Source organism: Chaetodon auriga, chromosome 6 (genome assembly GCF_051107435.1).
Source record: "Chaetodon auriga isolate fChaAug3 chromosome 6, fChaAug3.hap1, whole genome shotgun sequence".
Classification (NCBI taxonomy): Eukaryota; Metazoa; Chordata; class Actinopteri; order Chaetodontiformes; family Chaetodontidae; genus Chaetodon; species Chaetodon auriga.
This window is the reverse complement of record NC_135079.1, coordinates 516,802-541,857: the sequence shown is the minus strand read 5'-3', so window position 1 is coordinate 541,857 and position 25,056 is coordinate 516,802. Positions and strand designations below refer to the sequence as shown.

The window sequence follows — 25,056 nt, the reverse complement described above, 5'->3', positions numbered from 1 at the left end:
CAGTTTTCTGGCTCCGTGTTAGACATTGTGGTTGAAAGTCGTCCCGTTTTTCACTGGTTTAGTCAGCCGCCTCCACCTGCACTCTCTCCTGTTGAGACAGCGCCGTCGCGTAAACGCGCAGCGCACAGAACTCCAAGACACCAAGACTAGCGTTTTGCTATTCTCAAAAATGAAGGGGTCTGTTGCTGATTTTTTCCAAAAAAAACTTGTTACGGGGTCGACACAATTTAAGCTGGAAACTGTGAAGTTACACAACGCCAGCATAAAACACAAACCTGTCGGGACCAATGCATCACCCGAAACACTGAGCCCCTCCCGACTTCTTTTCAGCAGATGGATGAGAGTAATCGCTCATCAGAAGAGAACGAAATGGTCATTAAGTTTAACACTGCCTATAACATAGAAAGAGGAACTCCCGTTCACACAATTCAAATCCCAGATCGCACTGATGAAAAAAAAACGGGCTGAATGTGAACCAACCTATGCCAATGACAAGGCATGTGCCCAGTTCATAGGAAAATCATGTGCTGGTGCGACCAACTGAGAAAGTTGGTCGCACCAGTGCTACCAGTGGAAAAGTTAGTGTAGAGCCCTGGTTAGAGTTAAAGCCTGCTGACTTCAAGCCGACTGAAGCTTCGACCTGTCCTCACCTGTTCTGAGGGTTCTCCTGAGTTCTCCTCCACACTTTGGTATGACTGTCTGTGTGTGAACAGACCTCAGCTGTGGACACACTACAGCCATCCAGGTTTAATATTTCTGCTCTGTATTTGCTGCTCAGAGCGCCTCCTTACCATCACGCCTTCATTCACAAACGTAAAGCGTGGCGTTAGCAGATTTAGGTTAAACTCTGACCTTTGACCTGCAGCACTTTGACCCTGGTGTTAACCCTGATTAGGACTTGTGGCTGTTCAGCAAACTCTACATACAAGCTGCTTTTCACATGTTTCTCTCATGCAATCCTCACTTGTGTAACTGACAGATAACTTTAAGCATGACATTCTTCACCTGTGTGTCACAGAAGGTTCTACCACAGGCAGGAAATCACTAATTAAAGCAGATTCTTCACCAGAAATAAGATCCAGAGATGTGCTAAATATGACGGACTGAAGAGAATTTTTAAGGGACTAAAGCATTTTTCCATGACAGCCAAAACAGGACAGATGACGCTTTAAAGGTTTCAGTGGCCAAACCATCGTGAGGTCAAGGCAGTGCGACACCCACGGCCGGCTGGGTCACTGTCTGCCTGTATCTGAGAGGCCAGAGGTAACAGCACAGTGTGTGACGGACGGAGGAGGTCGGCCAGCTGGACCAGGAAACACAGCACAAGTGCTGGATCTTGGCAGCGGGCCTCCACGGTGCTGGATAACAGACAGCCTGCGGCGCGGGCCAGCAGGATGGTTTGGCAGGCCCGGAAACCTCAAAGCTAAGCTAAATTTGGTAAAAACATGAGGGAAGCTGGGCTGAACAGCAGCTGTGGAGGAGATACTGACAGAGGAGTCCGAGCGCTGAGAGGAAAAACATCGGAATCTGTACCTCCATCTGGAAAACCACAGATCTGCTTCAACACACAATTCCACTGTGACTTCCTTAATCTTCTGCGTTCCCCTCTTAATACAAACTATCTGAGCATTAATACAGGAAATATTCATGTATGGCAGAAAACACTAAGCCAGAAGAGCCTAAAAGGAGGCTGCGGTTGGAGTAGGAGCGTGGCATGAGGCGTTCATCTTATCCATGCAATATTACCTGTTTCATCTCACACCTCGGGGGTGGTTCATGATGGTTGACTTTTTCCTCCTGCAGAATGAAAGGGTTTATTTTCAGGTCTTAATTGAGAACAATGACAGACCTGAACCATCGTTATGTATATTCCACAAATGCAGCCGGGACTGTCAGGACCAGACGTTTCAGCTGAAAACAACACAGCCGTCCACGTCTTGACCGCTTCACTCAGACCAAGGCGTGAAGACGGTAGAATTAATAACTGTGTCTCCAGCAGTGAAGACACACCTGTGCAGGTTTTCATCCAGTGGCTCTCTGACAGCACAGCTCTTATTATTCTCAACCTCTCTGATACTGACAGACTTTAAGGGAAACCACAGACTTTACACAAAAGTTGGTGAAGTGATGTCATGGTGATGGTATGGGAAATGTAGGATCCAGTGTTTTAGCTCATACTGGAGGCTCTCAGACGACTTCTGCTGCTTCCATTTTGATCTGATTGTGTGTTAATTCGTCTCCCTGCTTCATGAAGGTGCCATAATACATTGGTAGAGTGTCCATTTCATACTTACTGAATCCACAGACTGGCTGCAGCAGGCTGACCAGGTCTCTGCTGGATTAATAAGATCATCTCTCATGGTCTCAGTCCAGCAGCACATCTCCTCTGGCCTTTGTTTAACCAGCTACGATCCAGAGAAGTCAAATCAAGGCTTAAAACCCACCAGTGTGCTGAGACACCTTCACCCGAGACATGTCCACGTGTCCTTTAGCAAGGCGCACTGCATCCCCAGAGCAAGAAGCATTAAAACATTTCACTTTGATAAAACTCAGTCTTACCTTCACTCCAACGACTTTCTTCAGATTTCGGCATTCACTGTTGTCCACCTCCTCTTGCTCTGTTGTCATGGAGACCGGCTGGCCAATCCCTGCAGAGTCCAGTGCCATATTCCCCAGCTGCTCAGCGGTAGCTAACTCAGGGTTTTGTTGACCCTCAAACGGGCCGCTGCGAGGGGTCCCTAACGGCAGAATGGGTGCCGCCAACTCTTTGTCAGCGTTGACCACTCCTGAGGCCACAACCTCCATTTTGTCCTTCTTAGTTTTCCCGGACACCCCGTCCTTGTCCTTTTTCACAGCAGGGAGGGTACGGGAGGGTTTACTAGACTTGTCAGCTCCCTTACTGGGGTTAGAGTTGGGGTTCTGGGATGGAGGGTCCCCAGGGGCCCGACCCTGAACCTCCTTCTTAGCACTGTCTGAGACCGGGGCCTTCACGCTCTCCTTAGAGTTTTTACTACGTTTGGATTTGGATTTGCTCTCTTTGCCCTGCATGGCGGCTACAGGACTAACAAACTTTATATTGTCAGGTAAAGCAGCCACAGCGCTGGGAGGGGCGGCCATGCCCCCTCCCTCCTTACTGCTCGACATCTCTAGTTTGTCCTTCTCCAAGTCGGCGTCCAGGTCAATGATCAGATTGCCAACACCGATATCCCACTCATCGCCGCTGTCGTACGTGTCCACCGCGTTGGAGTCCACACCTTTCCCGCCTGCAGGGCCGCTGCTGAGGGACATCTTAGTAGGAGCGTCCCGGAGCGCCGCAGGAGGGCCGCAGGAGGGCCACGCTCCTCCCAGCCGCAGGACGCCTCCTCAGGGATGGACCCCGCGCCTCCTCCCTGCTCCCCACATCGCCTCCTGCACGCAGGACAAACAACAGGTTAGACGAAGACAAAACGAGCTACAAGATTAATCATAATAACGAACAAAAATCAGAAAGTGAGGTCGGGAACATAGCGTTTACATCAGGGGTCCTCTGGGGGCTGGACTTTCAACTCTAATTAGCCCATTATTGTTCAATATTTTCAGTTTCTTACGAAATGTATTCCATTTTTTATGCGTCTCTATCAGTATGAGTAAATCATGTAAAATCCATGATGATAACTTGATTCTGACCTAGACAATGCTCTCAGAGCTCCACCAAGGAGGCAGTCAGAGCTCCATCAAAACCCACAGCTCAGCGACCAATGAATGAATCCTGATCTCAACAAACACTCTTCTTCAGGATCCAGGAAGCAAGCAAAAATACTCCATTTGAGACTTAACACAACAGTTGCCCAAAGACAATAAACCCCATTGATGCCTCTAATAGACGAGCTCAGTGGTCCTCTGACAGCTCTGGAGTTTCCTCCTGTAGTCCGGCTGGTGCTGCTGTCGGCACAGAGAATGAGCAGCCTGAGCCGGCCGGTGATGGAGGGTCCACCGAGCAGAGAGGATGGAGCTGGAGAATAATCTCACTCTGTTGAACAGGTGAACTATGAATTATGGACTTTGGCTAGCTAACACGATCATTCTCACTGGTGAGAGACGCAGATGTGTACATTTTCTGAATTCATTAATATTTTGCAGGCCGGACGGGAGGCTGCTTTGGCGGGCTGCATGTGGCCTGGGTAACCACCAGTTGGGGATCACTTGATGCTCACTGGTTTTCCTTCCTGTGATAGAAGATGCTGCTTCCTTTATATTTATGTCTGTGCTTGTGTACCTGTTCACAAGAGCTAAAACTGCTTTTCCTGGAGGCTTTGAAGACCGTCTGTTGTGACCAGGTCAGAGAGAGCAGGTCGGTTACTTCCTGTAGTGTGTCTCCTGGAGACAGACTGGTAAAGTGGGTGGAGGAGGTTTATTGCTCCTGACATAAAGGCTGTATTGACGACGAATCGCAGCCATTCACTGCGAGGCTTTTTCCCAGCAGCGCCCTGCGACGAGCAGCATGAGGGAGCAGACGCAGCCCTCCTTTAAAGCCTGCTTTAGGCCACTTATCATATGAATGGAGGAGCGTAACCCCTGACCTCCTCTGACAATGCAGGGCTGTTGGCAGATCCATGGGAGTGGATGGGAGGGGGTTGGGCTCTAATGTTAACAGCCCACAGCCTGAGTGACTCAACACTCATGCTAATTAAAGTTCTGATTAACAAAACACGAAGCAAACAGACAACGCAAGAGCTCATTCAGGCTGAACTTCGATGAGATTTCTCAATGCAATGCAATGCTCCTTCTCCCTGAACTGGCATTAAAGCGTGTCTTTGACACACTGACACCAGATAAGAGGGTTAACTGGGAGGCAGGCATCACAAGATGGGGTTTGTTAATTTCTCCTGCGTGGGATCAATAAAGTTAGATCTTATCTTGTTTGATTTATGTCTTATCTTGTAAAATCCTGTACATTATGTTGTGGTTTAAACATTATTTCCCGCCATCCACTCAATACATAAAACCAACTGTTCTCTTATTTGAAGCTTTCCTGAAACTCAGAATAGAATAAAAACAGTGAGAAGGATCTCAGGAGAGACGGTATTTCATTGAGGTTCACTCAGGTAAGCAACACACATGCAGTAACAGGTGACAGAAATGACCCGCATCAGTCCAGTTATAAGAAGCTTAAAATTAACACCTTCAGCTCAGCCCATAGCTCAAACATTACGGTTTTAATCCAGAAAACTTCAGTTTCTAATGAACTTTAATCAAATATGCACAGACTTGTGTATATATATTTAAATTGTTATATTTTGTGCTCTTATTTTAGTAGATGTGTCATGCACCAAATTCACCACAACAAATTCCTTGAATGTGTAAAAGCGTACTTGGCAATAAAGCTTTTTCTGATTCTGATTCTGATTTCTGATTTCACTGATCCCACAAATGTAGAGCAGAAAACAGGAACACGACTGATTTCAAATGTTCAATATCTGTCCCAACACATGACCGTCATTTAGCAAAACGACTCAATGCAACAGTATCGAACAGACGAGTAACATCATGCGTCATAAGTCAACAGTCTTCTTGTCAATTTGGCATCAATATGATCCATAAAATGTAAATCCAGTATTAACTTTACGACCAGTGTCCGTTGGTTAGCTGATCAATTTTATTGGGAGAAGACTGTGGAAATTAGAACTAAGCTGCTTAAACAATGTAAATTTCTCACTAAAGTATGGCTGGTTGGTGGATCAAACATCAGGGAGAAAACTGTCCCCTGAATGCATCCATAGTGAGTTTACTGCGTCCTTTTGTAATTTAACACATAGTTAAGCACATTTTTAAAACGCTAAAACTTCAGTTGCATTTCTTGAGCTTTCCTTAGTTCATCTGTTACTGCCTCGGTCATTTACACCCACCCAATCTGTTTCAGTGACTCTGACGCTCACAAACAACCATCCACCAAAAGTCTTACACCGGCCGAGGAAGCCATGTTTCACCCACCACTGAGCCTGTTCGTCTGTCGGCACGATCACTTGAACACATATGAGCAGATCGCCGTGAAATTCACTTGACGGGGAGCTTTGATCCAAGGAGCAGCTGATTAGATTAGGCCTGACTGGGATTTCCACTGTTGGACAAATTTAGCTTTGGGGGGTGTCCTTGATTTACAAGGGCATGAAGTCTGTTTCTAAACCTCCAAATGATGGTAATGATGTGTTCAGGTTCACGGCCTGCTGGAGAACTGTTCAATGTTAGTGAAGGCTTGTGTTAAAGAAGGGAGAACTCAAGTACTGGATTCTATTGTCCAGCAAAAAACACAAACACAATAAGGAAATTAAGACTATAACGGAAGGTCAAAAGTTCATTTCAACACCTACTGTATTTTAACCAATCAGGCTGCTGTTTCCATCATGTCTGTCCACACTCATCTCATATGTGCTGTGACGACCCTGAAGGAGTTTAATTAAAGTGTGTTTGTTCTCTCTGTGTAAACATGTCTGATTCAGTGAACAATGTCCCGGTACAGACATGCTGTCTTTACGTAGAGACTATTTGTCCACAGGAGGACAGAGGACTAATAGAGAGCTTCATCACATGGAGCAACGACAATCACCTGAAGATCAATATCAGCTCAACCAATCAGCTTCTGCTGGACGACGATACTTCAAACATGGACGCTGCTGCAGAGAAGCTGCAGACTGAACCATCAGACACTGATTCAGGATCAGACCACATGAGAAACATGGTCTCAGTCTGTCCTTCAGGTCCTGAGTGATGCTGCAGAGTAACGGACAGAAAAGATGATGATGTCACGGAGAATATGACCTTTGTCCTCACGTCATCACTTTATCCTCTGAGACATTTTTTGTCACAACAAACATACAAACTCTTGAGTTATGGTGTAAAATGTGCTCTGTGAGGTCACAGCGACCTTTGAACTTTGATCACATAATCTAATGAGCTCAAGTCAGAGTGAACATTTGAGCCAGATGTGGAGACATTCCCTCACGGCGTTCCTGAGATGACTCGTACACGAAGGACAGTCGTCCTCATCTGCTTTGATTTCATGCTGCTTTGTGCTGAAGGAGGTGTTACATGTTTCCAACTACTAGACCAGATGTAGCAGGCTGACCTTTGACCCGTCAGCTGGGAGAGTTACTTCACACTAACGGCTCCGCCTGGCCAATCAGGCGTTGAACCTCGCTCCACCTCAGTGGCTGAGAAGCCAGATGGCCAAACAGGAGGGGACAGTGCTAATCCTGCTGCCAACAACAAGACTTCAAATGCTCAGACAAAACCCACAGCAAACACACTGACAACACCGAGAAAACACTGAAAACGAGCATGTGAGGCTTAAACCAAGCACACGGCAGACAGCACACGGACGCCGCGCTGGAAACTGGAGAGCGTCGGGCTCGTCAAATATGCTACGGCTATCACCAAAGAGTCTACGGCCATCACTGAAGAGTCTACAGTTATCACCGAAGAGTCTACGACCATCACTGAAGAGTCTACAGTTATCACCGAAGAGTCTACGGTTATCACTGAAGAGTCTACAGTTATCACCGAAGAGTCTACGACCATCACTGAAGAGTCTACAGTTATCACCGAAGAGTCTAGACCATCACTGAAGAGTCTACGACCATCACTGAGGAGTCTACGACCATCACCGAAGAGTCTACAGTTATCACCGAAGAGTCTACGACCATCACCGAAGAGTCTACGACCATCACCGAAGAGTCTACGGTTATCACTGAAGAGTCTACGACCACCACTGAAGAGTCTACGACCACCACTGAAGAGTCTACGGTTATCACTGAAGAGTCTACGACCACCACCGAAGAGTCTACGACCACCACCGAAGAGTCTACGGCTATCACCGAAGAGTCTACGACCACCACTGAAGAGTCTACAGTTATCACTGAAGAGTCTACGACCACCACTGAAGAGTCTACGACCACCACTGAAGAGTCTACGGTTATCACTGAAGAGTCTACGACCACCACCGAAGAGTCTACGACCACCACCGAAGAGTCTACGGCTATCACCGAAGAGTCTACGACCACCACTGAAGAGTCTACAGTTATCACTGAAGAGTCTACGACCACCACTGAAGAGTCTACGACCACCACCGAAGATCGATAATCGATGAAGAGTCTCTGCATTGTAGATTCATCTACTGGATATCCTAGAATAGTCAGTTAGCCATGAAACAGTTAGTGGTGAGATATGCCAATCACACTGAGTCCGATGTGTCTGACCAACAGTGGAAAACCCACAGATACTGAGCTCTGCAGGGCTGCAGCTGATGACTCTTTTCTTTATTGACAGATGTGCTGAATTAGAATGAAACGTTTGGAGTCAAACAAAAAGCCGTCACTGTTCCTGAATCCTGACTGAAATGTTCCACCAGCTAAAAAGTGACATTCGGTTTGCTGAAGAAAGGCTGGAACCAGGAACGCTTCAGCCTTCCTGCTTGACAGACGACAAAGACCAATCCATGATCAAAACAGCTGCTAACTCATTCTCTGTGGGTTGATTCATCAATTAATCAGTTCATCATTTTCTTCCATTTGAAAGGTTAGAACCTTGATGAATGAATAAAAGGATTAATCAATAATCAAAATCACTGACTCGTTATCTGTCCGTGGGTGGGGGCGGGGTATTGAACCTCAACGTTCTCTCTGGTTCTGACCAGCAGGTGGAACACAGAGTAAGGCTGCAATAATAATTCAGCACTGATGAATATGACAAACATGTTCTTAATGACTCGACTGAAGGTAGAGCGTATAAAATAGAAGTTTTTGTCCAGACTAAACATAAATAATCTACTGAGACAAAAAACAGAAAAGCAGCAAAGCCTGTGGAACCAGAACGTGGAAGCAGAGGATGATGATGATGATGAAATGACTGAAAACCATTAATCGGTTAGCAGAATGATGTCCTGTCACTCCTCTGATGGACCAGATGTTTCAGGTCCAGCACAGTTTGAAAACTGGCAGATTTCCTTACTCATAACAAACAATTTGTCTTAAACAAGTTTTCAAAGCACACTGAGCCGTGCCTCATTAACTGAGGCATCATAATCATTTCAGCACTAAAACGACAGAAACTAGTAAATGTTGGTTTGTGGAGTGTGTGAGCTGACCACAGATCAGTGTGCTTCCTCTGAATGGCGGCTGTGTTGTATGCTATGCAGCGAACGTGAACAGGTCTGCAGAGTTTCCATGCTGAACCTCTGCTGTTTGGACTAACTCACTAATTCCCAAGCTGCTTGTGTTAAAGATGACTGAGTGGATTAGCTGATGGCATCCAGACCGCAGAGCTGTTCTCAGATCAGAGTTTCTCTTCAACTGCCTGTAATGCCACACTTAATTAAAGGCGGCACGGTGGCAGGACCTCCACAGGCCGCCCGCTCCTCTGAGCCACTTTATATGGAAATGAGGCGGAGAGGGTCCGGCCCCGCCGAGCCCGGCCCGGCCAACTTCTCACCAACAGCGGGACAAATCATCCGGGCCGGTCTGATGGAAACTTGGCCCGGACGATCCCACAACTCAACACGGACGAGCCAGCAAGCATCTTCTGACTCTGCCGAGCTATAAACTACACGTCCCGGGCTGGGTGAATCCTCGCCCACATATTAACACGCTGTCAGCGCTCCTGAGGATTTACAGCAGGCTGTGCTGCACTGCAGGACGAGGAAGACGAGGCTGGGAAACTGCCAGCTTCAGCTGAGCACTGCTGCTGCTCTGGCTCTGTGTGGACTGCTGGTAAACTGGCTCTGAGTAAAACTGGTTCTAAGCTGGGACTCAAGTGAATTTACAACTTTGGATGCAGCGGAGGAAAAGCTGAGCTGACCACACATCAACCTCACAGATGTTTGGAGATACGGATTATTATTCATCAGATTGTAGGGTGAATAGTTCTACCTGCTGCTCAAACAGTTAAACAGATTAGACATTCAACAGAAAATCAAGTGACTGTTTGACTGTTTCAGTCATCCATCTTGTGAAAAGGAAAACATGCACCATATTCTCAGCTGAGAGGAACCACAGATTCTCTAAAAAACTCAAATCCCTTTAGAAATGTTGGACTGTTAATCGAGCAAAATAAACAACTGAGGCATCGGAGCTGTAGCTGCTGCAGACCTGTAATACGTCCATCCAAAATGGCTGGACAACCTCTCTGCCTGTCTCCCTTCATACCTGCTGCGTCTGTGCCTTCGCCGAGGCCAGGCAGACATGTTCACTGAAGCCACAGCTAGTTAGGCGCACTGCAAAGGCAGAGAAAGTAAAGTTTGATTCCAGTGACTAATGTCCACTGCGGTCGTTTGCCTGACTGACCTTTGCCTTATGTGAGCAGTAAACGTATGAACTCTTGAGTTATGGCCAAAAACGTGTTTTGTGAGGTCACAATCTTTGACCCATACATCCTAACCAGTCCACCCTCTAAGCAGTGTACTACAGAGGACATGCAGTGTGTGGACGGCCTGATGTTTCAGATGGATTCCAGGTTTATTTAAAGCAGTCAGAGCTAACTGGCTGCACACACCTTACAATCATCTTCAACAGCCTCGTCTGCATGAACACCTGACATCAAATCCTGAGTGTTTGTGCTTCACGTTACAATCAAAATGAATCCGACTGTTTCTGCAAAGCTGCTTCTTAGCCGTCATAATGATAAGACAAAAATCAACTCCTGTGAGACTCACAGCTCATATGAAATACGTATTCTAAGACTCAACACCAAACGTGTGTGAAGGCCTCTTCAGGCTCTGGGTTGAGATCATTAGATCAGATGCTTTTCTGATTGAATCTGTATTCCCTGAAGAAGTGATCTGTCTGCAGACGAAGACGTCCACATCTGTCCCGGGTTTCTCTCAGCTGTCCGTCTGCTCGTGGATCGATCTGGTCTTTATTCTGAAACGACACGTTCAGACGGGCCGTTCTTGTTCTTTGGTGTATGTAGGTCAGGTTCTTGTCTGATACAGGCCACGCTGTGAAAACACCACCTCTTCTCACTACAACAGCTGTGATCAGGATACACTTCAGATTGTATGTCTTCAGTGATTAGACAGACACGCTCAATCCTAAAACCATGAGACGTATCATCCATTGGCAGGAGATGAAAGGAACCACAAGCTACACAGCGTTAGTAGAAAGTGTTGGTTTTGACTGAATGAAAGAGTGAATCCAATTCATAATTCATAAAATCTGTCGTGAGGCTGGAAACGGGGTTTTCTGTGTGGAGCTGCAGCTCATCCAGAGCTTCTGCTTCAGTCACAGCTTTCAAACAGAGACTCTGCTTCCTACACCATCAGTCCTGATTACTGCGACCAGCTCTGGTGTCAGAGCAGCAGTCTGTCCCCATCAACACCAAACCTGCGCACGCGCGCGCACACACACACACACACACACACACACACACACACACACACACACACGAGGGGCTGCGCCGGTGGGCTGAGTTGTCAAATGTAAAGTGAGACTGAGTCGTAAGTTTGAGGGCTGAGAAGACGCCAAAGCGCTCCACAGTGATTTACACTGCTCACAGACAGGACTTTAAAATGCTGGATGCAGACATTTAATGAGTCCAATTGCAGAAAAGTGGCCTTCAGCATAGAAAGAGATCTTCCAGGGATGTACGCTTGCGTGCCTCGCCAGATGACGTTACATGGCGATGTGGCCACAGCTGAGCCAGCGTCCACCTTGTCCTGGACCACCTTGAGGTGTTCTGCTGGAGTGCTGTGTGTTGGCGCTCAGCTGGTCTCGTTTAAAGGAACGAGGCCTTCGTTTTGTCACATAAGGCAAAAGTCAGCGAGGCACACTCCGCCCTTCCACACTGAAGATCTTCAGTTTACGAAAGTTCTGTTGCCAATATGGACAATAAATAGTTTTACTGCACAGCTGAGGGAAACATACAGCTTAGAAACTGACAAAGGACCCGTAGCAGTCATTGGTTTTTTATGGTGACGTTCACCGCTGTCAGTCAGACGGTGGTTAAAATACACACTCCTGTTTTCACAGTAGCTCACTGAAAGCAGAAAGCAGCACTGAAGCTTTTACATCACGCTCACAGAACTGCAGCTTTCAGGCATTAATACCAAAGTCCTGCCGTCTGAGGAGCAGCAGCCTGCAGCTGTCAGCACTGAACGCCGACCATCCTGCTGACAGCCAATCACAACCAACTGCAGCCCAGCAGAGGCCGTCTTCACCCGACGCTGCTTCCACCTGCAGCACCACCATGCATCCGTTTACCAGTGAGACCAGGAGGCTGAAGGAAGTGAAAGTTTAACCACGACACCTCAGCCTCTGAATCAAGTCTCTCACTGTCTACATAAAAGGGGACATCCTCCATTTTGTGGATACGGTTTTCTGAAGAAAAGAGAAAACCTTCACCTGCAGGCTTTGTCATGCAGCTGTCAGACGCAGCAGTGGAAACACCCGCATCCTGTTTCAGCTCAAAGATGAATATGTGATAACTGTAAAATTTAGCACAAGGCCTGCTGGAGGGCTCCAAACACTGTGGAAACTCACTGGAACTACGTGTTAACTTTTAAAACATATAGTCTTGTTCTTCTCTTTCTTCAGACATTACCACAGACATACCTGATACTCAGCATTGCTGTTCAGACTTAGAAATAAGTGTGATTTGAAATGTCAGGCTGAGCGGGTTCAGATGCTTACCGTGCCTTTGACCTCTTCACACCGATATCCCACCACGGAAGCACAAAAACAACTGATGAAATGTGATCCTCGACAGGCAAAAAACCCACAAACTGCACCAGCGACACAATGATCTCTAACATGAAAGGCCTGCAGCCTGGAAAAGAAACCACACACTGAGGTTGTGGAGTCTCATCCTCCCAGTCTGGATCGACTGTTGACCTGCTCAGACAAACAGCTGCAGGGTCCAGATCACCTCATTTAAATCTTAGCACGGCTGTCTGCGTGTCAACAGACTTTCACAAGTGTCACACCCTTGAAACCTGTGAAGACTCTGCACGCTGGCTGATAGGCCGGCGTCTTCTACAGCGCAGTCAGCGTCATTTCATCTCACGGTAACAGTAAATATCACAGTCATTCCTCTGGAAAGTCAATTAAACGCTGGTTAGCAGTCCTACTGTCCTAATACTGTTGCCTTGCAAGGTAGCTGGATTCACAAGATCACGTGAGAATCCAGCCCTGATCTTCTACGCAGCCTCCTCTGAGTATCGACACCAAGGGAAAGGCCCCGCACAGGCATCAATATCCCCAAATCTCTACCCCCAACCAGCAGGGTTTAAAAAATAATGGCTGTTTATCAGTGATGGATAAACTCAAATACGGTCAGATTAACAAAAGAGTGAAGCTGAATGACAGAATTACTACATTAAGTCATCAACATTTATCAATTTCATATCAGTGTTTCTCCTGCTGTTGCTTCAGATGGACCAGCTGAGCTCGAGCTGCCGTGTGGAGCGTGGCGCTAACGTTAGCTCAGACTGCCCTCAAACACTCCTGCTCCAGCCCGTGGGCTGCAACACATGATGTCCACCACGTTAGCCACAGAACATGCTAATGTAATGATCAGGCCCTTTATGGTCATTCCATGTGTTCTCATGCTCTGATCTTTAACCTACATGAATGTCCTTCATAGCCTAGAGCCGTAAGGACACCATGGCTGGTGAGAGCCACTTCTCATAACAAAAAGGCAGGTGACACTCTGGTTGTTGACAGTCTTGTCCCCTCTCCTCTGTTTGTGATGTCTATTGCATTTAGATCTGGCATTCACTCCTTGACCAATTATATTCTGTAACGTATATCTGATTATTGTACTGGGTTTGGTCAAACCCAACATGATAAATGTGAACTTCTGTCTGACAACTAGGCTCATTCTGGCGGAGCTCCTGCAGGAGCTCTGTCAGTTTGAGACCAGCGCTGTATTACTTTATATGTGACCTTAATAAATACTTTGACTGTGAACTGAAGATTGTTTCAGACTAGGGATGCAACGATTATAGATTTTGATTGTACGATTATAGTCTGAGGAATAATCACGGTTTCACGATTATCACAATTATTATACATTAATTAATTTCACAACACTACTAATGAACTATTGTATAAAATCACATGAACATTCTTTAGAGATTTTAATGTGATATTTATTGCTGTCAGAAATAACATAGTCATCAAATAATACAGTACAAAAATAATAAATAAAGATAAACAGAAACTCCCTTTGGAATTAAATAAAGTGACCTGCTCTGTAAACATCCATGTCAGTATTTCCCTTTTGAAAAATACAAATGGAGTGAAAGGCTGCAGGACTGTGTCTGCATGGCTATTTTGATCAACTATACAAAATTATTTAGTATTTTCAGTTTGTGTATTTTTGCATTGATAGTTAGTGTTTTACACCTGGTATATTAACCTACAAAGCCCAGAGTTTACTCAGCACAGATGGGAAGAAGCAAACTGTGACGTTAAACGGTCACTGACAGAAGCCCTTGAGGAGCAGTTTTGTCTTCCATAGGAAAACATGCCGCTTCGCTGCTGTTTGTCAACACTGAACTAAAAGCTCAACTCTCACGCTATGCCACTGATTTTAAGTGTTTAACTCCCTACCAACTCAGTGTTTCATTAAATAACTTGCCGTAAATGTAATTTAACTCAGTTATTATGTGCTACCTTTACTATGGCGTGTAAAGCTGGGTGGTGATCCCGCAAATGCTTTTTTGCAACTTTTTTCGGCAGATTTTGCAGACAGGTGATCGGTCGTCTTGAATGACTCCCTGGTCATTCATATTGTATCCGAAATGCTCCCACACTGCCGACTTCACTCTCTTCTTCGGTGGAAACAAAGTTTTGCTGCCTGGTCCTTCTGCCATTGCTAAGCTACTGTAGCTTAGCCTCCATATCTCTTGATACGCACGGCACTTAAAGCAGGTGCACCGCTAGCGTAACTTTGTTTTCGTTCCGTGCAGGTTGCGCCGAAAATAATGTGCCAGCATAATGTCCGTTTTTTGCGAGTGAGAACAGAAACACTCGGTGTAGCGGAGCCTTTGGGATTAAATAACCGTGACGTTTTAAAGCGCGGTTCATAGTAAAATCGGTTAATCGCTGCATCCCTATTTCAGACCGTTCTTGGGCTTTCAACAAAGAACCGGGCTAACACTAACACCAAACTCAACAGGCTAACCAGCAGAATAAACACCAAAACGTCCAGGTTCTGAGTTTGAGGTCAGTACTGATCCTCAAAGCAAAGTTCAGTGATCAACACATAATAACACAACTGTTGTTGAGGGAACATTTCCATCACGTTCATCCACTGGGTCTCCTCTTCCTCAGATGGTGACAGCAGATGAAGACGTGTTGGAGATCGGTGTGCTTTGCTCGTAATGTTACCTTCACGTCTTCCTGTTACTGTAATCAGTGTTACAGCGAGGAAAAGTCACCAGATGTAACTCCAGTTCTATGAGTACATGCTTAGCGCTCCATCTGCATGTTATCCATTGTAAAGCACATTATTTTAAATAAACTAAAACTTTATACCTTCACTGAAATGACGGTTTGGCAAAATCCATGTCGTGGCAGAACGTGACACCAAATAGAAGCTGAAGAGGAAACACTGAGCATGTTCCTGTTCCGAAGAACAGAAGCTGCTCTGAGCTGCTGAGCTGAAACTCCTTCAGGTGTTTGGTGAGACGTTTCAGGACGTGAAGAGTCGACAAAAGGAACCGATGATGATGAGGAACCAGCTGATGTTTCTGACAATAAAACATGAAATCACTGAGCTGCTGCTGAGAGCAGCTCTGTTCACACTGACTCAAGACTGACCGACCCAAACCTGGACTCACACCAAGGGGGGGCTGGGGGGGGGCCACGGCCACCCTGGTACAACTGTTGACCTGCCTTGACCTACCATGCTTTTAATCTTTTTTCTACACAGTTCCTGTCACTCTCTGCTGTAAACAGCCAAACTAAACGCTCAACAAGGTATCAAAGAAACGGCGTTCAGTCTGTCCCCGCTGCGATTCAGGACATGAAGAGCGAGCAGTGAGTGGACAGCTCCTATCAGCAGCCATGATCAGCCTGCATCCATCAGGACTCTGCTTGACATTACAGAGGACTCTCCATCGTATTGATTACCTGGTGTAGCTCTGTCAGCTGCTCTGCTCTCAGCACGCTGCAGAGTTTCAGCATCATAACATGACCTGCTGTTACAGCCCACCATGCCATCTGGGACTTGCTCCACGTGCTAAAATCTGCACACTGATGAGGAAAATCTGATTTTCTTATAAACTACGAAGAGCCTGGACGAGGTACGAAAAGCCATCCTGACGGTCATCGGTCTGACGAGCTGCCACATGCATTCAGCTTCCACCCTCAGCGTTAAACAAGTCTGTCACATGACCAAACGTGTCCAGCTGCTGTCACTTTTCCCACCCTTATTCCACCACGACCTGTCCCTATTCTGCCTCTGATTGGCCAACCCTAACCTGACCAACCAAACCAATGAAGGCAGCAAACACTAGTCACGCAGGGGACGGCAGGTCTTGGAGATGCTGGAACCAGTAAATATCTGATCTGATTTTTGCTTGAGAAATGACTCCATTAACCATAAATCCATGATCAATAAAATAATGGAGTATTTCACTGATCAGATGAAAATCTAGTTTCCCCTGTGTAACAGCATCTCTCCACTCAATCATCACAAGAACTCGCTGTGTCTAGAAATGATGTCATTGATCACTGTCAGCTGATTAGAAATGAATGGATTTCAGTGAGAATGTGGAGGGTGAAGCTGCACCAGTCATCCACTGCTCCACCCGGCTCCACCTTTCCATTAATCTCTCCCTGATGCAGTCAGTCAGCGGTCAGGAGACGCTACACCCTGAGACCTGCCCCGGCCTGACCTTATCTCTGTACATCAGTAGTAAGTGACATGTCTGAGGCATGGACAGCTGTCTATCTGATGAGGAGGCTGCACCAAACTTCATCCTAACTTCATGTTTGTCATGACCGCTGAGGAAATATGCCGATTAAAGCGTTATTTCTGTAAGTAGTCCTGTGTCAGGCTGATCTTAACCATGACATTTTCTTTCTTTCTTTCTGTTTTCTGTCACTACTTTCTGCCCGTGGCACAGGAAATCTGCAGCCCCATTCTTCTTTTACTAACTGGGAAACAGCGGAGCAGGTTAACAACAATAGGCATCTCCTCAGTCAGATTTCTACTGGGATGATTTCTAAAAAATGGCCGTCTTCTCATCACGAATCACTGTCATGTAGTATAACTGATTTTGCATGTGCTTTTCCTGCACATATAAAAGATGTAATCTTCTGATTAGTCTAATATTTATCTGTTTCTTATGCATCCAAAAGCCTGACAGCCTGCTGCTCTGATTCTGATTCTGTGGAGGCCAGGCTCAGCTGCTGATGTCTGCAGGTGTTCATCAGCTCAGGTAACTCCACTGAAAATCCTCTGAGTCATTCGAGGCTGCAGCGTCACTGAAGGACCTCCAGGACTGAGTGCTGGCAGGTCAGGTAACTCTCTCTTCCTGTCTGAGTGGCCTCCCAGGAGGAGCAGACAGAGTTCTGCCTCCTGTTGGAGTCCTCCTCCGGGGCAGACTGGCTCAGCGATCCTGCCGTCGACCAGACCATCAACCAACATGACAGAGGTCTCACTGGACTGCAGATAACCACAGTCCAGACCTCTGTGTGTCCACAGCTATTAATGTACACTTCACTGATACTATACTACTTATCAGGAGCTTGTTCACTTTGTGTGTGTGTGTGTGTGTGTGTGTGTGTGTGTGTGTGTGTGTGAGACACTGATGATGCACGGTGGCAAGAAGTCAACTGAAGTGTGTTTTCCACACAGTAAGATTAAAACAGTGACGAACTTCATGTATTCTGTTCACAAATGTACATGAAAATAAAACTGCAAGTGACAAATTACTGCCTACAATACTGACAGTATCACGACACGTGACTTTACTCTGCATGATATATCATTAGAAAGTACATCACAGTACCTGCGTAACTGAGGAGACAAATAAACTCGTAAAAAGGCAAATTCACCGAGCAGGAGTCAACCCAGTGTTGTATGAATTCACTGCATTATGAGAGAACTGAGACATAACACTTTCACACACACAAAGCCTAACCAACCACCAGCCTTCAAAACGCTGAAGGGCCTGAATTTGTGAAGTGAATTCAGAGTTCACATATCTGCAGGAAAAGAAGACATCATGACACTGGGGCCAGCAGACACCACAACAGACTGCATCACAATATAGATTATTTGTTCCTCCTCTTCATGCGCAGCTGTAAAGGGTGTGAAAATACAGTCTTATCTAAAATTAGCCTGTGGATGTCCGCTCGTGGACACCCTGTCACGAAGAATCCAGAAAAGTGACACTTGTCTCACTAAGCTGTCTCTGTAATGTCACATGACATCAGGTTATGCTTTAAATCAAAAGCTGCTGTATCACTCCAAGTGTTTCTGAGCCAAACCATAAAACACACTGAGGGACCGTTAGCATGACAGGATCTCTGTGGAGGACATGCGTGACCTTATCCAAAATTCAACAGTAATGGGAACCAGAATCTTAATGGGGTCAAGCCTTCAGATATGAACTTTTACAGGTATAACATAATCAGCACACAGGAGGAACCTTTCATCATCCAGGAACGGGAATCTGGATTTTAACCTATTTATAGTGTCGCGTTCGAACTTCCTACGGTCGATGTGACATCACAGTCGAGGGTCCACTGAGATTATCAGCAGAAAACCAGCTGAGAAAGTTTGCTGTAGCTGGATAACACTGGAGCGTGGACATATGTGGAGCACTGAAGCCTTTTGAGGAGGCGTGGACGATACTGCAGGGCCTGTTTGCTGACTAACACTCAAGTTTTTTCGTGTCCAAACGTCCACCAAATGACTCTCTGCGACTGGTTTGAGAGAGTCCTATGAAACGCCTCAAACAACCCTCTCGGTTTCACTGCTTCATCACGCTCTCCCACAGCGCTGACATGGAGTACGTTATCAATGAAAAGACCACTGGCACTGTGTTCTACTGCACCACTCCTCCAAGTTCAAGTTCATCTTTAGGCACAGCGACCTTAACCCCGAGGCCACAAATCTACTGGTGCACCTCACTGAAAGAAGGCAGCGACAGCTCATTTAGTAAGTATGATAATGGACAAGCAGCTCAAGTCATACGGTGCTACAGAACGAGCCAAACGACTGTGAGACGCTGACAGAATCCACCTCCCACAACATGAACTGGCATCCTGTACGTCCATAGACTGACCTGACAGTCAGACATGGACTGCCTGCTGTGTCCCTTTGTTCATGAACAGGTAAGTATAATGATCCCTGATGCTGCCTCAGAGTTGATGAGTGTCCTGATACTGGAATCAAAACACAAGGCAGCACTACAGGTGGATAAAAATTAGAATATTCTATGTAAAAAGACCATCACACACCTTGATGACGCTACTTCCAGGTGTTCAAAGTAAACTACAACAGGCGAGTATTTTCCTTCCTCGTAGTTTAGCCTGATATCTAACGTTACAGGCCAATCACCAGCTTCTTGTGCCTATAGGTCACACTTCTCACGACATATTTATCTAACAGCAACTCAACTGACTTTTGCATCAGTGCAACGAGATCCAGATAACGTGAAGCTGGCAGCGCTGATCAGCACATATTTATCTCACACTGTTAGCCTGCGTTTACGTTAGCCACGTTACTCATCTGTGGACCGCTGCCCGTTTACGTCGTGGGAACAATAAACAAAAGCAATGCTTAAAATGCTAATTATATGAGGGAGTGAGGCTAGCTTACTGCAAATGCAAAGAAACATTAAATTGTTGCAAACACACCAGTTCCGCGGAGCTAGCAATGCTAACTACCGTTAGCTGAATTTATCGGATGCTAGCTAGCTAGTGGAGCTGATTCGTCCGCCCTGGAGCTCTCTGCCCTTTAACCAAAGCTAACGTGCACACTAATAACGTCTCACAGACGATTTAACTGAATAATATTGGAGTCAAACACAAACAAAAACAGTTACCTAACAGTCCAATATCGAATAATACGAAGGTACTTGTCACAACTTATGCACCCCGTCCGAGGCCCACCGTGGCCCACTACAAGGCTAACGAGATCCATTATCGGACGCACTACTGTTTAGCTCTGTCGGTCAGATTCGCTGTCCCCCGCGTAACTTCGCAACAAACAAGCCACGTTACAGGAACCCCGCCAGCATTTCAGGGCGAGATTACAGACGTCGAACCAGATCCAAGCCCAAACGTACATCGCTGCACAGATCCTTTATGTAACTGTTGACCTAACGTCCTATTTGTCGTGTGATGGACAATTACCGATGCGGCGCATTCAGCCTCCCTGTCATATACATAGATCCATTATCGGACAGTCGTTTACATTTACCCCCGTGTTGTTTCCCCCTGTATCCAGCATTTATGCCAATTTCAAGCATAATCACAAGAATATTACAAAATGAGAGGATCCGGAATAAGTTTCATTGCTGTTCGGAAGTTTCTAAAATGCTACAATCTCTTGAAACCACGCTAAACATCTAACTGCTCGTTTAAACTGACGGTTAAACACACCAAACGGACATCGTAACGTAAGCTAGCTAACGTTACGTCGCTAACGTCATTAACAGGTGAGACTTGTCGTTACACAAACAGTGAAAGGCATCGGTAAATGTGTTTAGAGTGAGCGTGCAGTCAGTGGATCAAAATTTTCAGGTAAAAGGAAACAAGTGGGTCAGACGGGGACGTGTCCGATGATGGACGCATGCCTCTTAGCTCCCCGGTCTCTCCAGACAAAGGCAGGAGCTAGCCTGCTGAGCTAACCCCCAGGATAGCTAGCAGGCTATCCCGCGTTTACAAAAAGTGGATCCAAATCCGACCAAGGAAGCCGAGTTCAACGTGTGCACTTACCCCGTTTGAAATCACTATCCGGCCAATGTTCATGTACACTCCATAGGTTCCAGTAATCCCAGTAAAACAGTTAAGACAAGCTCCCAAACTGGTGGATTGAACAGGCAGACCAGTCAACGTGCTCCCAGTTCACTGGACCGCAGCCATCACACGGTCACATCCCGGAGAAAACTGGAAAACAGCGGGAAACATCGACATTTTGGGCTCAGTTCTCGGGCCTAGACGAACACAGAACTAATCCCGGGTATTCCATGCCTGGGTGTGATACTCCCAGAGTTCCCACATCAACGTTCTCCCCGTTAACAGACACACAGACAGCAACAGACAGACAAACAGCACTGTGGGGCTAAATGGCTGTTAGGTACAATACAGCCAAACCCCGGATCACTGGATCAATGGAGTCACTGGACCTGGACTGGCTCCCCTGGAGTCTGCTCATGACTGGACCTGGATTCAGTGGACGGAAGTCACGACTGGATTCATGTCACCAGCAGAGGTGGAAGTATTCAGATCCTACTCTTTGGGTCAGAAAAGTACTAATACCGCCCTGTAAGAAATACTCTGTTACTGCGTTGTAAATGTTACTTCAGTAAATTATGTCAGTATAATGAGGAAAATGTACTTCAGTGGTGAGAGCAGTAAAATGTTGTTCTCTTCTGTCTGAGCTCGTTCATTCACATCATGCTGTTAAAACTCTTCAGTGCTCTGTTTTTATTTGTGACACTGCTGCCACTGAGGGATGAGAGCTGCTGGGAGGATCCTGGGAGGATCATCTGAAACAGAGAGACAGAGCTGAAGAGGTTGAAAGGACGTGTTTTCGCCTGATTCTGGACAGGTGGAGAAGTCTCCTAAACAACATAATGATGATGACATGACAGTGTAAAGCATGCCAGTAACATGCCAATAAATGAGCTCATCTTTTGAAAACTCTCTGTCCTGTTAGCACTGGAGCTAACAAGCCTTCTCGCTACTGTAGTTCATCAACAGCAAGCATTTCCTTCGTCACCCAATGTCCAGCACCACCTATAAGACTTTTCCTTGAAATCAGCTAAAAACACAACTTTTCTCCTTCCAAACCTCTCATTTAGCTGTTTTTTCTTCCTGACATCAGGATGAAATAACGTGCTGTGTAAATGAATGAACTGAAGACGTCCTGCTGTCGTGGGTGATGTTGTCTCCATATGTCTCATGTCCATTTTCATTGTGACACACAATTGGCCCTGCACATAAATTAAGTCTCTGTCTATCTATTTATGCCCCCGGTGCTCCGTTCATAATGTGTTCACAATCCAGAAAGTTTTGTCTCTTCAGAGATGTCTTCGGCATTGTGGCCACTGGATGGTCCCACAGACGTTATCAACCATCAATCAATCAATCAATCAATAGGATGAAGTCGATCAGTCCACCGTCATGATTTAAGGGAGCTTGTTCGGACTTTGATGTCTGCTGTCAACAGTTTTTCAGATGTCTCTGCTGGAATGAAGGTTTATTGGGAAATTACTTTTTGGGCTGCAGTTGCTTTTTTCTCATTGCAGTTTGCCACCAGAGCAGATCACCTGTCACACACAGGTGTGTGTGTTTGTGTGTTAGTGTGTGGGAGGAGGCGGCTGACAAAGCAATCACCTGCCACCTGGAATTAGAGAGTGAATCAATCAGGATTCTGTCTGCATGGAAGTGAGTGAGCCTGTCAGAGTGACGTCATAGGCTGGAGACTGGAGGACAGAGTGGACACTGATCAGATCAGAGAGACACATCAAAAACACTCGATCAATGTCTCTGATTACTCTCACATCGACGACTGCTCCGCTGGACGTCCTCAGACTCAAAGGAAGACGTCACAGACACAGGATGAAATAAAAAGTTCTTCATTGTCCAATCACTGATCTGTCCCCTCTCTCTCCCTCTGTCTCCTCCACTCTCCCAGTGTCTCTCGCCCATCCGTCCCTCTCCACTGTAGAGGGTAATAAGCAGACTTCAACATAAATGGATTCCACACAGCGTTTCATCACAGCCAGAGGAGAGAACACACACACACACACACACACACACACACACACACACACACACACACACACACACACTCACTCACACTCACACACTCAGTCTGCATGCACCAGGTGTCACTGACTGTTGTCACATTTCACTCACCTGTGTTTACCTGTCCAGGTGAGCGCCGCCCTGCCAGTAGTGGACAACAAGGGCATGAGGACACCACCCCACATCCAGCTCAAACTCAAAAAACTGCAGGTCAGTGAACAAACACATGTGCGCGTGCACACACACACACACTCACACTCACACACACACTCACATTCACACACTCACACTCACACACACACTCACATTCAAACACTCACACACACACACACACACACACACACACTCACACACACACACACACACTCACACACACACTCACATTCACACACTCACACACACACACACACTCACACACACACACTCACTCACATTCACACACTCACACTCACACACACACTCACATTCACACACTCACACACACACACACACACACACACACACTCACACACACACACACACACACACTCACACACACACACACACACTCACTCATTCACTCACTCACACACACACACACACACACACACTCACACACACACACACACACACACTCACACACTCACACACACACACTCACTCATTCACTCACACACACACACACACACACACACACACACTCACACACACACACACACACACTCACACACACACACACACACACACTCACACACACACTCACATTCACACACTCACACACACACACACACTCACACACACACACTCACTCACACACACACTCACATTCACACACTCACACACACACACACACACACACACACACTCACACACACACACACACTCACTCATTCACTCACTCACACACACACACACACACACACTCACACACACACACACACACACTCACACACTCACACACACACACTCACTCATTCACTCACACACACACACACACACACACACACTCACACACACACACACACACACACACTCACACACACACACACACACACTCACACACACACACTCACTCACTCATTCACTCACTCACACACACACACACACACTCACACACAGCTGAAAAGCTGAAACCAGAGGACGTGGCGTCCTGGGTGCGGCGGCGAGCAGCACATTGACGCGTTCTTTGAAACGTGCTCCGGTGTGGAGTTTCGTGTGCATTCAGGAGATCAGGAGGACGGAAACGAGTGGATTTTATATCCTAGTCATTTCTACCTGCCTCCTTCCACTGAGGCCCCACAGCTCAGCTCCCACTCACACACACACACTCACACACACTCACACACACACACACACACACACTCACACTCACACACACTCACACACACACTCACACTCACACACACACACACTTTCTAAGCTGCCTCCTTCCACTGAGGCCCCACAGCTCAGCTCCCACTCACAGATCACCTGTGCTACAAACAAACAAGAGCAAGAGGGGCTGCTGTGGCAGAGCGGGCCTCCACCGATCAGGAGGTCGGTGGTTCGATCCCCGGCCTCGGCAGACCACGTGCCGAAGGTCACAACACTCAGACAACCAAGTTTACGTGATGGTAAGGCAGAGGGAGGAGGAGGAGGAGGAGGAGGAGGAGGAAGACGAAAGCTTGCTGAAGACCTCTCTCCATATTCTCATCTATCAACTGGTTTTGTTTCGTCTTCTTCTTTGAGATTTAAAGCCTTCTGATGAAACCACGCTCCACACCAGTTCATGGAATCGGCTAATTTTTTTTCTTTCATTTTTGTGATGTTTCAGAGGTTTAAAGGTGGAAACGCAGCTTGTGGCGTCACAGCGCCGTGGTTACGGTTTGGTCAGGCTTAGGGAAATATGGCGGCGTCGGTCGTCGGCTCATCGGAACTTTGAAGGCACAATAAGGAAGAGCCCGCTAGCTGCTTCGCTGCGTCCATGACGAACAGTGAGAGAAAAAAGGTCAAAACATGGCGACAGGTTTAAACTGAAACATGAGTTCGTCTTCATCCTTCAAGTCTTTCACTTGTAAATATGCTTCATCACTGACCTCACCTGTGGGACCACCTGGGACTGACCGCCATGCAG

The 25,056-nt window shown here is 46.5% G+C and overlaps 1 protein-coding gene across 4 annotated transcripts in view; it reads right to left on the bottom strand.

The window, feature by feature from the left end:
• The window catches only part of znf609a (zinc finger protein 609a), a 41,676-nt gene extending 20,306 nt beyond the window's left edge, over positions 1 to 21,370 (bottom strand). For 2 of the 4 annotated variants that reach the window (XM_076732938.1, XM_076732941.1), the window contains exons 1-3: positions 20,928 to 21,272; positions 2,560 to 3,408; positions 1,747 to 1,797 (exon numbers count right to left, since the gene is read on the bottom strand). In XM_076732938.1, the coding sequence (XP_076589053.1) occupies positions 1,747 to 1,797; positions 2,560 to 3,288 (780 nt within the window). In that variant the 5' untranslated portion in view covers positions 3,289 to 3,408; positions 20,928 to 21,272. Of the gene's footprint in view, positions 1 to 1,746; positions 1,798 to 2,559; positions 3,409 to 20,927 lie in introns of all 4 variants that reach the window. The other 2 variants (XM_076732943.1, XM_076732942.1) reach the window with 2 other exon arrangements.
• Positions 21,371 to 25,056: the final 3,686 nt, after the last annotated feature.